The sequence below is a fragment of the Oculina patagonica genome, chromosome 4 (assembly GCF_052425735.1).
Source record: "Oculina patagonica isolate OP01 chromosome 4, crgOcupat, whole genome shotgun sequence".
NCBI classification, from domain to species: Eukaryota; Metazoa; Cnidaria; class Anthozoa; order Scleractinia; family Oculinidae; genus Oculina; species Oculina patagonica.
The window spans coordinates 22,825,173-22,839,453 of NC_135761.1; the positions used below are offsets into that span (position 1 = coordinate 22,825,173).

General features: G+C 37.4%; 1 protein-coding gene across 1 annotated transcript; it reads right to left on the bottom strand.

Annotated features, from left to right (window-relative positions):
* Positions 1 to 1,253: 1,253 nt before the first annotated feature.
* On the bottom strand, positions 1,254 to 13,507 carry LOC144649856 (uncharacterized). The gene is made up of 14 exons (XM_078509452.1): positions 13,166 to 13,507; positions 12,980 to 13,063; positions 12,719 to 12,791; positions 11,499 to 11,574; positions 10,229 to 10,298; positions 9,364 to 9,543; positions 8,583 to 8,850; positions 7,145 to 7,194; positions 6,536 to 6,589; positions 5,515 to 5,577; positions 4,496 to 4,570; positions 3,728 to 3,802; positions 2,622 to 2,711; positions 1,254 to 2,337 (listed from the first exon to the last, which is right to left on the bottom strand). The coding sequence occupies exons 1-14, from the start codon at positions 13,412 to 13,414 to the stop codon at positions 2,224 to 2,226; spliced, it is 1,521 nt and encodes a 506-aa protein (XP_078365578.1). The 5' UTR covers positions 13,415 to 13,507; the 3' UTR covers positions 1,254 to 2,223.
* Between the last annotated feature and the right edge of the window lie 774 nt (positions 13,508 to 14,281).

The following is a 14,281-nucleotide window of genomic DNA, read 5'->3' on the forward strand; positions in this document are numbered from 1 at the left end:
CGTGACTCGCTCACACATGTTTTTCTGCACTTCGCTCTGGCTACATGCATTTGCTTCGAATTTTGATTGGTTCACTGGATTGTCCGCGTCCCTTGAGTTGGTCAAAGTGATTACTTTGGTTTTTGATTCACGACACTCGATCTAAAATCTCTCCATGTACGACTTAAAGCCTACTTTACTGTGCAATGCACTCAGAATTCTCCACATGTAGCTCTATATAAACATACCGTTACTTAAAAAATGTACTTATATACCTTTTACATATTTCTATATTTACTTGTTAACTCTAAATCAAGAGCCAATTATCTGGTATAAATTTATCTTTAAAAAATAAAAATGACCAGTTTTGTGAAAACCACTTGCTAAATGTAATATCAAGCACTTATTAACTGAATCAGAGGTCATTAACTTGGCATGTCACAAAACAAGCTTAGAGAACTAGTTAAGCTCGTGCAAAGTGACCACTACACAAGCCAATTCTGTTCCAAACGGCAAATAAGTACTTAATTGAAGGAATAGAAACTTTTCCTTTCACCTAAATGTACAATTTGTATTCACCCAAAAGGATTGGTAATATTATTACCATGGCGATTGTTAGTACATTGCGATTTCTCGTCTTCATGTAATGTGCGGTTTTATCGTAAGGTACTTATTTCAGACAAGTGTTTGATTGACTCTGGAAAAGCTCTATCTCCCCACTAGTGTTTCCAAGTTGCCACATTCGTAAGTATGTTTTGCTTATTTAGTACAAAAATATGTATTAACATTATCATGTGTTGGGGAATAGCCCATGTTCGATAGATCAAAGTTCAAACATGGCACTAAGGCTTTTTGCCCAACTTCTATCTTTGGTTTTGTTCTCGTTGTATCAAGCCTCCTGTGGGAACTAACAGACAACGGAATATTCAAAAATTAGCGTTTTTTGTTGAAAAGCCTTTAAGTCATGTTAGAATGTTGATATATCGAACCTGAGCTATTGCTAATAGAGTACTTTTAAAAAAGAAATAAATCAAAACAAAAGAATAACCTGTACAAGATTAATTAATTTTACAACTATACACTTTCTGTACATCTAATAAAAATTAGTGGAAACTCAGCTGTGTTCTATTGGAAACCCGCGAATCTCATTGGTTCTCCCACTGTTTTCTATTCGCCGATAGATCTTCGATTTAAGCGGTAGATCTTTTATTTAAGGGGTAATTTTTTTTTTTTTTTTTCTTAAACAGTCGCGCGAAAACAGTTGCGCGCTTTAGAGTTTCCACTAAAACAATTAGACTACTCGCCCTCGTTTTCTATGAGCGATAGTCAACTCGGCTGCGCCTCGTTGACTATTTGCACATAGAAAACTCGGGCTGGTAGTCTAATTGTTAATTATCAGCTATGGCATTTAACATGGCATTTTATGCATGATAACATAAGCTTAAAATTCACCACCATTAAGCCTTATTAACGCAAATCATTCTCAGTCCAGTCTGCCACCTGTATTCAGATTTTAGTGGGTATTCGTTCATCTTTGCTGCTTTGGGAATTTATTCAGACTGAAATTTACAAGTTTACACTTCGAAAACAACGCTTGGTGGTGAAACTAGCCAGTCTGATGTAAACATGCATAAGAGCTTTTATTCAAGGCCCCAGTTATGGCTGACTTGTATAGATTGGTTAAATAATGGTACAAAAGCCTCATTAGTTTAATTATTTCTCACTTACTTTGATAAATAAATGGAATTTTGCCCACAGATTGATCTTATTGTTAAATAATTAGCCTGTGTATTGCTTTTTTCTGAATTTTCTTAGTCATCTTTTAACCTTTTAGGAACTTCAGCAAAAGCAAATACCAGTATCAGTCAATTGGAAGTAGAATATTGTCTAAAAATAAAGTTAAATGCATGCATGGTGGGTATAAACTATTCACAATGTACAATAGATCATCTAATTAAATGCTTGCTAGTCCTGCTAACATTATAACTTTTTGCAGTGGAATTGCATGATATAATACTAAATCTATATTTTCTCTCTAAAGAAGATATCAAATATGAAAACAAATCGACTGAGAAAAGGAAACAATTGCAAGTGACAGAGGAAACACACAAAGATACAATAGAAAATGACATTCAGGAAAGTTAAACAAACTACAGAAAAGAGAAAAGGCCAAAAAACTGACATCTAGGAATCAGTATGAACCAACTGACATAAAAATACATGACATTGAATTTGAAGATAGAGTCAGTCCTCGTCCTCATGATCGGGCGTGGCATATGCAGTTGACAGTTCACGTGATAACCAACTGGGCCAGTGTTCTATAGAATAGCCATGGTTTCGCACTCTTTCAAAGAGTTGCTGCAAAACAACACAAAGATTAATTACAAATTAGTTTACTGTCCAGTGGCCAACTTATCCACTAAGACACTAACCTGCTATAAACTCTTATAGTCAATTAATTAATTGATTGATTAATTAGTTAATCATGGGGGGGAGCACCTGACCATGCACGCTAGGACACTAGGTGAAACTTGGAGTACTATCCTGGTACGTTACTTTCATATGAAGAAAATGCTGTGCTCTCTTTATTAATCCTCCCTATCAGGTAAACACAATAATCATTACATGGAAGGTTTGCTTACCTGGGGCTTCAGGTGATTAATGTGGTCTATTTTATAACCACAAACAGCCATGTTGAGTTTAACACCAATGACAAGAGAAAAGAAATATTTCTGGAAAAATATTGAAAGAAAATAATATTATGTCAGATGGTGTTCACTTCACATACATTTGCAACTGGAGAGTTGATAGCTGGTGTCCAATTTGTGAGATGGCACTTAATTACCGTTAATAATCTTATAAACGACCGGGGCATCTATTAAATTCTGGGGGGTCTAGCGGAGGCGTTAAATACATATGAGGCGTTTATTAGAGAGAGGCGTTTATTTCAATTTAACAGTAACAACGTCAACAAAACAAATAGGATAAGTAGTTTTCTAGTGGAGTAAGATACATAACAGAGTTGGTGAATAGGAGACTAATCGAATCTGCGCTAATGCAAAACCTAGAGATGATGTTCATAGTTCGATATCGACATTTTTATCGTTATCAGGGTCAACCATGTTGGCGTTGTTGGCCTCTTCGATGTCGAATCAAGCAAATTGATTTTATTCTATGGAGCATTTCCTTGGTTTTTTAGATGATTCTTGGAGGGGGCGACACGGGGAGTTTATTAGAGAGGGGCATCTAATACAAACTTTGCACTTCATGGGAGGCGTTTATTAGATATGAGGCATTTATTTGAGAGTGGGCGTTTATTAGATCATTTACGGTAAGTGTTATTTTCCACTGGCTAAGTGAAATGGAAATAAGTGGAAAATGTTTTTCACACACACTGCTGGGACCTGGGAAAGGGGCAGTTGTTGCGCCTGCCATTACTGACCTTTTCCCACCCACCTGCCCAAAGATTTTTAGTTGGTGCTGTATCTTTTTTAGCTTTGCCATTGTGTAATTTTCCCTATCATAATGATGTACGATGTACATGTATGGTTTTGTTGAGTTTGTAATATAGGTCAGGTTGTGGCGGTCGGCCTGGTATGGCTACCAGTGGTGTGTGAGAGACAGTATGGAAGGTAATAAAAATACGTTACTGGAAGATAATAGTGTCCAGAAGTCATAATACACAAAGTTTTATGAAGTTGGACTGCACAATTACTATCTTATTTATAACAGAGTCCACACTCCTTACCTCCTCAGTTGAAACAGCGTATTGCTGAAGGTCATTAAACTTTGCATGAAGCTGTGAAATGTAGTCATCCTGAGCCTTAACCAGAAAAAGAAAAATCGAATGTGAAAAATCTTGTCACACTGTCACTCAAAGCTATGCACCTCAGTTTAAAATGACACAAAAATCTTGATGGTGGGAAGAATGCAAGTTGTAGAATTGCAGTTGTGAGTTTCGAGTAGCAGTTGCGAATACTATGATCTTACGAATATCTAATCTTCAAGTTCACATCTCACAGAAATGTACTATTTGACTGATAATAACTAAAAAAATTGGCCAAGAATATAAAATCTGCATGTTATAAGTCGTTACATGTAGAGAATGGAAAATTTTGGCTTACCCTTTTAGCTGAGTTATTATTCAATTGCTATGATCATAAGGTAAGCAAGAGTAAAATTTCCAGTAAAAGGGGGAATGCACAATGGAAAGGGACCTTCTATTTGCGAGATACAGTGTTGAATGCATTGAAACTTGAGCGGGAGTTTTATTTTGCAAACCTTTGGCAAATGGCAACTGCAACTTGCAACTCCACAACTCGCAATTGCAACTTGCAACTAGCAACTCCACAACTCACAATTGCATCAAAAACATAAATTTTGATGTTTTGTTTTCATAAATTTTAACAAGACGACTTGCCAATTATATCAGCCCTAGAGTTCCATACAGCAGAAGCTACTAGTTGTTGTCAGCTCAGCTTCAATGATTATTGTAATTAATATTATTAATATTTACCTTAATCCCATCTTGATATCTCTTTTGAAGATCCGTCATTTGTGTTTTTACTGTTTCTGTCTCTTGGATTCTAGTCTGTGGAAAACAAATGAATCCCCTTATCATCATCATACATCACTTTTGTTTACCCTCAGATTTGTAGAGTTAGCTTATATACAGCTAATATCTCTGAGCATTCCACAGTACACAGCACAATGGACAAAGACTAGACCACAACACCAGGAACTCCATGCACTTCTCTTTACGATACATGTTGGGTTCTTTTACGTCCCCTGCTGACCGTGACACTGTTTATCGTCCTTATCCGAGAAGACTAGAATATCAAACCATTTGCAGATGTCTTGGCAAAGGCAGCATATTCTCCACAGTTATTTTAAGGCCCTGAGTGTTGGACTGGTCTAGGACCCAAAACTGAGACCTCCCGCACGGTAGTCCAGTGCTCTACCAACTGAGCTAACCGGTTGTCAGTAAGGCTAGCCAGTCTGACGGTAAAAGGGTGTTGCCGAAAAGGTTGAACCATTATATTGATTTATCCTTTCAATGGAACCAAATTGAGTGACAGCAATTTTCACAATGACAATAAACATGAAATGGTAGAATTCAATACAACAAAACCATGACTTAACTGTCTGTTTTCAACCGTTTCACCCCAAGTGTTAGTAAGAAATTCCAGTTGTACTATTTATTTAGTTATCTTGCTTATAAACTATGGAACTCTCTACCTGATACTCACAGAGCAATCAATTGCTACAATGATTTTTAGCACCTCAGCCGAAACTATATTTTCATGTAATTTGTGTAAAATCTGATCTCATGACATATAATTATTATATATTAGGCTTAAATATTTTGATTTATTTGTGTACCATTTTATTTATCCACGTCAAATTTTTGTTTTTTATAATTTTCCTTGTTTGTTATCTTTATGTATTTTTTCTCGGAGATGTAAGCTTACACTTGTCTAGCTACTATGTAAATCCAAGATGAAATAAATTTTATGTATGTGTGTATGTATGTACCTTAGCTAAGAAGTCTGCTCTTGAAAACTCAGCCTTGAGGTCTTCAACTTCCTGTTTATACATCTGGGAACAGAAAAAGGAAGATAACATATATTAGTCTAATTTCAAGAGGTGAATATAAGAATGCGACATCCTGATTGGTCAAGAAGCTCTGGTTTATGACGTTATATTCACCTCGCTTGGAGGTAAATATAACATTTAAGGGCTTGGTTACTAAGCCACGGCATCTTTGCCATCGAGGCAAGTAAACATGGCGGCATTTGATGAATGAAATTTTCGTTCTTTCGAAAGAAATCACATCAAGTCTGGGGTATTCAAAACTGTTGGAATTTTAAAAATTGGCTACCAAGGCTTTTGAACCAAAAATATTTTCAAGAGATGGTTCTCAAGGCATTAGAATTGGTGCCAAGGACGGTGGTTTTGGAGATCGGCCACAAGAAACTCAGTGGCAGATCAATTGACCAAACATTACTCAGTTTTCTTCAGATCAGAGCTACTCGACTCAATTCAAGAGGATTTACACGATTGCTCAGAGGTCGCCAACAATTAAACAAAGGTACTAGATATCTGCATGTCTTTTTCGTAGTGTTTGTTTTGTTTTGTTTTTATTATTGCTTAAACTTAAGTGTAAATTCTGATTTACAGACGATATGAATTAAACTTGTTTACAAGTATTCAAGTGAGCACTTGTGTTTCTTGGTTCCGTGTTTTAGTTCTTTATTTTATAGTTCTTGATATTCACCTCTGAAAATTAGACTAAAACAATTATTCGCCTCAGGCTCAGTGAATCTCGGCGAATCTCGGGGAATATTCGCTGTGATTCACTTCGCCTTCAGCGAATAATTGTTAATCATATAGAGGGTGTTTTAATAGGTGTTGCTTGTATGCATATATATATATTATTATATATACTGCCAGGAATGTGGCTTGCATGCATTCTCACTGCAAAGGGCTTGGTGTTTCTACCAAAACTGTAAACTAAAGTTATAGAAAAATGCTAAAAAATTGTCATCTTAATTACCTCAAGGGCATTTCTGTGGATTTTATCAAGTTGACTCCTAGTTTCATTAAGTGCCTGAAAGAAATATACAAAATTTTGTGACTAAATAATTTTATTATTAACCCAAGCCAATGTAGCAAGAGGTTTTTTAGGAGGGAGGAGACCGGGGTTCGTTTGACCCAAAGAAAAACGTCACAACAAGAAGATGAGCAATAGCAAACTCAACCCACATACAGTAAAATTCCGGTTATAAGCCCTGGGCTTATACAACTTAGTAAAAAAAAGTTTCGAAACAAGCCTCGGCAGTATTCAGTAATGATCGAAATATTAATACATTTTTTAGTTAAAAAGTCATAATAAATCAACATTTAGCCCTTTTTAGTACTGTTATCCAGCAGAGGGGGGCTTATAACCAGATACATATAATCAGATATTTTTTTGATTCCAGGTAGATAAACCTATAACCAGGGTAGCTTATAAGCGGGAGGCGGGGGAGGGACTTTATTATAACGGGAATTTTATGGTATGGCACCTGGCTCATATCAAGCCACAGCCACATTGGTGGGAGGTTGCAAGCACTCTCATGACTGCGCCATCCTCACTCCCCAACTGAATAACAATTAATTGTACCTCTCTGAGCTGAACTGCTTTGTGTGCTATGCCATTATCTCTGTTGATCTCTGTACAAAAGAAACAGGAAAAGAAAATAGTATGTCTACAGTTGAAAATTCACCAATAAGTACCGCCTGGAATCATATGACATTGGCGGTGGTGGGGGGCGTTTTTTGGGGGGGGGGCGGGGCCCGGGGCCCCGTTTTTTTTTTTTTTTTTTTTTTTTTTTTTTTTTTTTTTGTATCTCTCTATGTACAATGATTGTTCTTATAGTAGAATATAGCCTGATCTAAATGTATATATGCTTCACTCTTTTCAAAACCTCCATAAAAAGGCCAGTTTGTTCTGCCCAGGGCTGGTTGTCTAAAAATTGAGATTAAAATGTTATTCAAAAATAATGTCACCACTCAACCTTTTTAAGCTCTAGCTGCACAGTGCAACATGGCACCACAATATAGGATTGCAAACCATGCACCCACCCCCTGAAATTGTTGCAATCAACTTCAGCAGATGTTGAATCTATCTAGTTTCTACTTTTACAGCATTGAATTAATTATTGCCCCCGCCCAAGGAGTCAACATTGGAGTCCCCTCGTGTATATATACCGTAAATTCGGTATAGCCCCCCGCTATAAGCCCCCCGGTATAGGCCCATCTATCTCGAAACAAAAAAATACATCCGATTATAAGCCCCCCCGGATATAAGCCCCCCTCTACCGGATGACAGTACCGAACAGGGCAAATGTTGCTTTATTATGCGTTTTTACTTAAAAAAGGTATCGATCAACACACCCGTGGCTCTTCGAACGATTTTTCATTCCGCTATAAGCCCTCCCGGATATAAGCCCCTCCGCTTATAAGCCCACCCAAAACCCTTACGAAGTTGTAAAGCCCAGGGCTTATAACCGGAATTCTACGGTATATAAGGGATTAAAAAATAGAAAATATAAGAAGAAATATACAAGAACGGTATGGTAGTATGCGAGGTGTTCCCGATTTGAAGAAATTTAGGCGCGCAGGGTGGTCTCAGTTTATTTTGGGCATGCATGCAAGGTGTTTTGGGTGTTTCGCTTCCATTCTGCGAGCAATAACATGAAAATTTGCGACTCAAACGTCTAAAAAATGCAGTTCAAAGCTAGATGAGTATCTTAGTTCACTAAATTGAAAGACTCATTTGTAAACCACAATTTGCCAAACACAAATCGCAACAGACGGAAAGACTCAGTCATAATCAAAACAGACTACCTACATTTTAATCCCGATAGCTCAAACCTTCAAGGAAACCGAAAAAGGCTCGAATTATCGGGAGTTCGAGTTATCGAGGGAAAAATTATTAAGAGAATGACCTAAAGGGAATTAAAAAAGGTTCGAGTTAGCAGGAGGTTCAAGTTACTGAGGGTTCGAGTTATCGGGATTCAACTGTAGTTACAAACAAGATATTTGGACTGTATTTGTACCTTGTGTTACTCCATCAATCACCACTTGGACTTTTGATAACCCTCCCATGGCCGTGACAAGAGAATCAACTCTTTGGTTCACTGCTTCCTGCGACTGATTAAACATCTCCACTTGCCGGTTGATTCCTACTTCCCTTTTCTGTTTCTCAATCACCCTCGCAGCCTGTACAGAGGCCCTTTCAGCTCTTATTTCTTCTTTCAACTTTTCCAGCTCATCTTTAGCTTTTTTCTCATTTTCCAATGCAATATTTAGTTGATCTCTCAGACTCTGAGAAGTAAAAGAAAGTAGAGCATTGGAATTTGTATTTGAAAGAACTACTGCAGGTAAGGAGGAATGGAAGGCAAGTCTGCAGAATGGCACAAGCTAGTAACATTAATTAATCCTCAAATTTTCTAAAAAATCAAATGCCCAAAAGTTCCTTGAAAGAATTGTTTAATGCTTATAAATAACGAGTATTATGTAAAACTGATATAGAATCCAAAGGGGGGAAGGAACTATACAGAGTCGCTTTACCCAAAAGAGGTACATGTACTGGTACCTTTTTTCAGGATGGTCCAGATATTTTCCATTACTTTTCAAATTTTCGATGACCTAAATTTGTCCAAAAAATTATCTTGATTCTGGTTACATTTTTAACCTTTAATTGCAAAAAATAAATTGCAATACCATTTTTCATGACTTTCTATGACCCACACAAATTCCATGACTTTCCAGGTTTCCCATGACCCATACGAACCCTGCAATTCAATCTACATTAATTTTAATGAAGAGAGAGATAACCTTGGTGACTTCTTCAACATCAGTTTGTTGTTTCTGCAGATGGTTAGCTAGGTGCTGATTCTCATCTTTATAATACTTTAGTCGTGCTAATTCAATTTTGACAGCATTGAATTCTGCATTCTGGTCACGTGACTGCTGGCGCAAATCTGCCAGAGAATGTTCAAGGGACTGACAGTAGTTCTGAAAAAATATTCATCATAAATTTATGTCTTATTATTACAGTGCATTCATATTGTGTATTTTAAAATGAACTTCAGGTCAAAAATAATTACCGGTATTTCAAACTAATCTTGTTCGATTTGGGGTGGGAGGGTGGTTTCACCTAGACGAATTCCAGCGGTACAAAATTCAGAAATTTTTGTTCAACTTGCTAAGTACAGTCAACTCTCGTTATAGCGAACACGCTCGGGGCGTCGTTTAGTGTCTGCTATAGCGAGAGTTAGTAATAGTGGGAGTCATTTCCAGTCAAAACTCTTGTGCCGGAGATCTGGATTTTGTCTGTAATAGCGAGTGTCGCAATAGTGGGGTGTCCATAAGGCAAGAGTTGACTGTAGCCTCTAACAATAGTAATCTTGAAGATGAAGTATTCAACATGACACGACATGGGACAAAGAAAAATTCTGAGTCCCTGACGGGGATCGAACTCGTGGTCGGTTGGGCATGCACTCTAACCAACTGAGCTATGAGAGACTCGTTGTGAGCTGGGCCATTTTACTCATAAGGTTGATAAGTGACATTATAGTAATCTTTAATTACACATGTAAACAAACATCTTTTGTAGCACACCGATGCACTCAGTCAAATGATGGAAACAGGAGGAAAACGTTTATAATCTGAAGTCACAGAAAAATAGAAAAGCACACACCTGGGAGGCTTCTAAACTTTCGCTGGGTTGAGGGGGGTTGTTCAATCTGTAGAATCTCTGAACTGGTTCACTGTTATAAAATATACATATAACCAAAGGATAAGTCATTTATAAGAGTATCATCAATGGGTGCTTTGGATCAATTAAACTAAGTGGAAACAATTGAATCACTAACATCTTCATTAAGAATCATATATCCAAGAGAGTACTTGCATGTTGATTGGGTATTGGAGCAACATAAATTATATATTATACTTTTAACAGCAATTTTCTCTTTCTTATACTTAACAATGTATGTCAAAAGTAATTCATGTTTGCTTCGGTTTTGTGCTACTATACTTAATAATTGGTTTAAAAAATGCAACACTTTCTCAATGTTTAAGAAATGAAACCATAACAAATAGTGATTCCCTCACTTTTTCACTGTAGATTGTCGGTATCCTTTAATTTGTGATTGGCCAGAGTGATTACAGAAACTTTGGTTTTGGTTTCACAACACTTTAATCAAAACTCACTCTTTTTAGCAAACAATTGTGACTTCAGGCTAGCGCCCGGGGGTACCCTATATATTTTTGGGTGGGGGTGTGCCGCTGGGAATTTAAGCCCTTACCCTATACCAGACCATGTTCAGCTGATTTTTGCAACCCTTTACTAGACTAGACACCGAAAATCCCTACCCTATCCCAGACTTGCATTTTTTAGAACTGTATTACTATCAGTATTTTAATGGAAACCATCTGTCAACAATGATGCTGCGATGATTTTATTTACGTTTAGGTCAATCTCTTTCTCTTCTGAGTCTCTATTCCTATTCTGGACTTAATTCGTCATACCACCAATCAGTTTCCCGGCAAATGCTACCCTTTTCTAAACCAAAACTCTCTGAATTTTATACCCTATCCCAGACTAAACTGCTTGAAAACCAGACCCTTCACAGCGGCACATACCTATATACCTATATAGCTCATATATGGAAGTGCCCCCCCCCCCCCCGGGCTTCAGAGTGAGGCATTTGCACAATACTGCAATGTATAATGTTCATGAGTAGTAAACTGAAAAAAGGTTGTTTTAGTATGTTTTGTCATCTTATCTGGAAAATCGTCAGCAAATAACCCATTCACAAGGAGTACAGTACGTTATACAGAGATTTGTCTTCCGAATTGCTAACGTAAACTTGTCTTTGAATAAGTTTCTACTATGCATGTGCCAAGAGTATAGGATTACTATCAGTGACAAACTATGATCATTATTAAGGGTGCATCAGCCTTACCTAAGAACAAGATTCCGATGGCAAAACAAATTGTTGGTAAATACTTCAAGACCTTTCTGGCGTTTATCAATGAAGTCTATAAAATAGACAAGAAAAAGCATTTATATATACTGGCATAGATTTATTTTAACAAATATGAGTATCAATTTTTTATTTCTTACGGGATACCTGGCCACTTCATGTACACTGACACTTTTATACATAAATTATATCACAGTGCTTTATAGAACGTGGTATATATTTTGTGGTTTAATTTTTTTCTTTTGGTTCAAAAATTTCAAGCCAGTTTGATTTTTATTTTCATTGTCTCATATTCATTATCATGATCTCAAATAAAAGGAAATAAAAATAAACTGGTTTGAAAAATTTTAAACAAAAGAAAATTGGGCATGGGGGGATAACGAATTATGAATTTTCCGAAGGCAAGGGGGGAGCTAAAATATGGAAGCCGTTCGTGGTATGGCATGGGTATTTTCTGGAATCGCCCATTGGCCCTCTGACTACCTTAGTCAAGTAACAAACTAAATTATTACAGAGGTCACAGGTTTGAATCCTGTTGAAGCCCAGAATCGTTTTCAGGCTTATTTATTCCAATTGCTTAAAATAATTGAAAATTCACTGTGATGGTCATTTATCACCTTCCTTTAAATTATTATCCGGCCCTATCCCTCACCCGGGGGCAATGAACTAAGAGATTATAAAATTATTACAGTTGCTGTTGTTATTGATGCCAGAGTCACTATAGACCACTATAGGTGATTGTGGTTAATGAAATTAAAACCCACCAGCAAATTAAAGAACATGGGCAATCAATAGAGATACTTTCCTTTTGTTACTTTGTACAAAATTGGGTTATTCAGAAAATGAAAAACAAAACATTTTATTAGAAGAAGGTGCTTAAATCATCAAATTTTATTGAACAATTAGCCATAAGGAAGTCACGAGGTTAGGCTTATTCGAAATAAAACAGACATTACGTCACATTGTATTAAAATTTTACACTTTTAACTATAACTTTGCATTTAAAGTTCGGTGTACAGTATTAGCAGTTGTCTGTATGTAACAAGTGGAAGGGCCAGAAAACTCAGAGCCTTTCTATGAACGTCCCTCTTTTTCATGTAAGCTTTTAAATTTCAAAAGGGTAGCGTATGTACGTTGTTTGTTTACTACGGATTACTGAACTCGCGTAGTTTTACAAAGATTTACAAAGATCGACCTACCTTCGTCAAAGTTGTCTTTGAAAAACCGCTTCCCTGGCAAATGCAATCGAAATTGAGGATGAAGCTTGCGTAACTGCAAATAGACAATTACAGAGTGAGGAACTTGTCTCCAAGTAGATTCCACTGTGCAAGCTAAGACACTTGCATCACCATATTGCATCCTTTATTGCAATAAGCGTATGTTGACCCACGCTATAAACAACTTCAATTAAAATGATCATTTTCAGATAAAACCTAAACATCAAATCTACAAGTAATTACCTTTTTATTCAAAAGTACAAAGTCCCCGTATCGTCTATATATTATCCAGGTTTTTGTCCCGTTGTTTACTTCAATCTTGTACAGCTGAGAAAGACAAGAAGAAATTTAGCGAAGATGTTACACGTAAGTTACGGTCAAGAGGCATAAACCGTGTGCAATATTGAAATATCGAGTAAATATACTTACAGTAAACTTCTCCCTCTGCTCCAGAGTTTCCTTCCCTAGAATACACGAGTCAATTCGTGGCATGGAAATCGTAGAAACAGTAGAATTTGTAAAGGAATCGTAGCTATTTGCTAGCCCATGGCCATTCTCGTGGACATTTTGGCTGTTGGTTAGAACTTTTGCAGTATCTCGTTTCTTTTGAAAAGCTACAGGGCTAACAAGCCGTCTAGAGCGACCTTGAATAGTTGCAGTTGCTGAGGTAGCCGACATTTTGTTGGCAAAATGCTACTTCTACTTTTTCCGGGGCATTTTAGACTCGAAATGTGTAAATCAAAGTTCCCCGACCATGACAAATGGCTCTACAGGGGACTTCCGCGCTATCTTCCGCGAGGAGTCTGAGTTCCAGTTTGCAATCAGCAGCCCACCAGCCTACGCACCACGCGGTTTTGTTCGCGGTTCCCGCGTGGACGCGGGAATGACCCGCGGGCATGGGATGGGGGCTGGGGAAATATTGGGCAGCCGTGGGGTTATGTGCACTTGAAGTTTGGAGTGGACCATTAGACTTTTGTATCACCACACCCCTATCAAAAATCTAATGGTCCACTCCTATTAAGCTGGAACTTCAATATTTTCTTTCCATCCTCGGATGCCGTGACCAAATAAATACATTATTTTCAGCCAGGACAACTAAATACATTCTTGATGGAATAAATTCTACTTCAGTCTTGTTTTAGATGGAAATCAAATCCTCACAATTCCAGCCTTAGTTTGTTCTTGATTTTGATGATTGACAAGGGCTCCTGTGATTGATTGATGCTGGCAGTCGAACCTGTGACTCACCACCCACAAAAAATGTACCCAAAGGAGAACATTCTCTCCCTCCCCTTTACCAACCCCTTTTACTTCAAAACCCCTCTTGGAAACAGAACCCATAGACAAACAAAAGAGAACCAGAGAAAATACATGACCCCAAAATATCCCTCTCTTCGTCGCGGGATGCGAATGAGAGGCGGCTGTATTCGCAGGCTAGATTCACAGTAAATGCATTTGTGATTGGTAGGCCTACTACTGCCTACTCCAGCAAGGCAGGGCTACTACAGGTACGGCTTCTGTTTTAGCCCTCCAATCCATTTTACT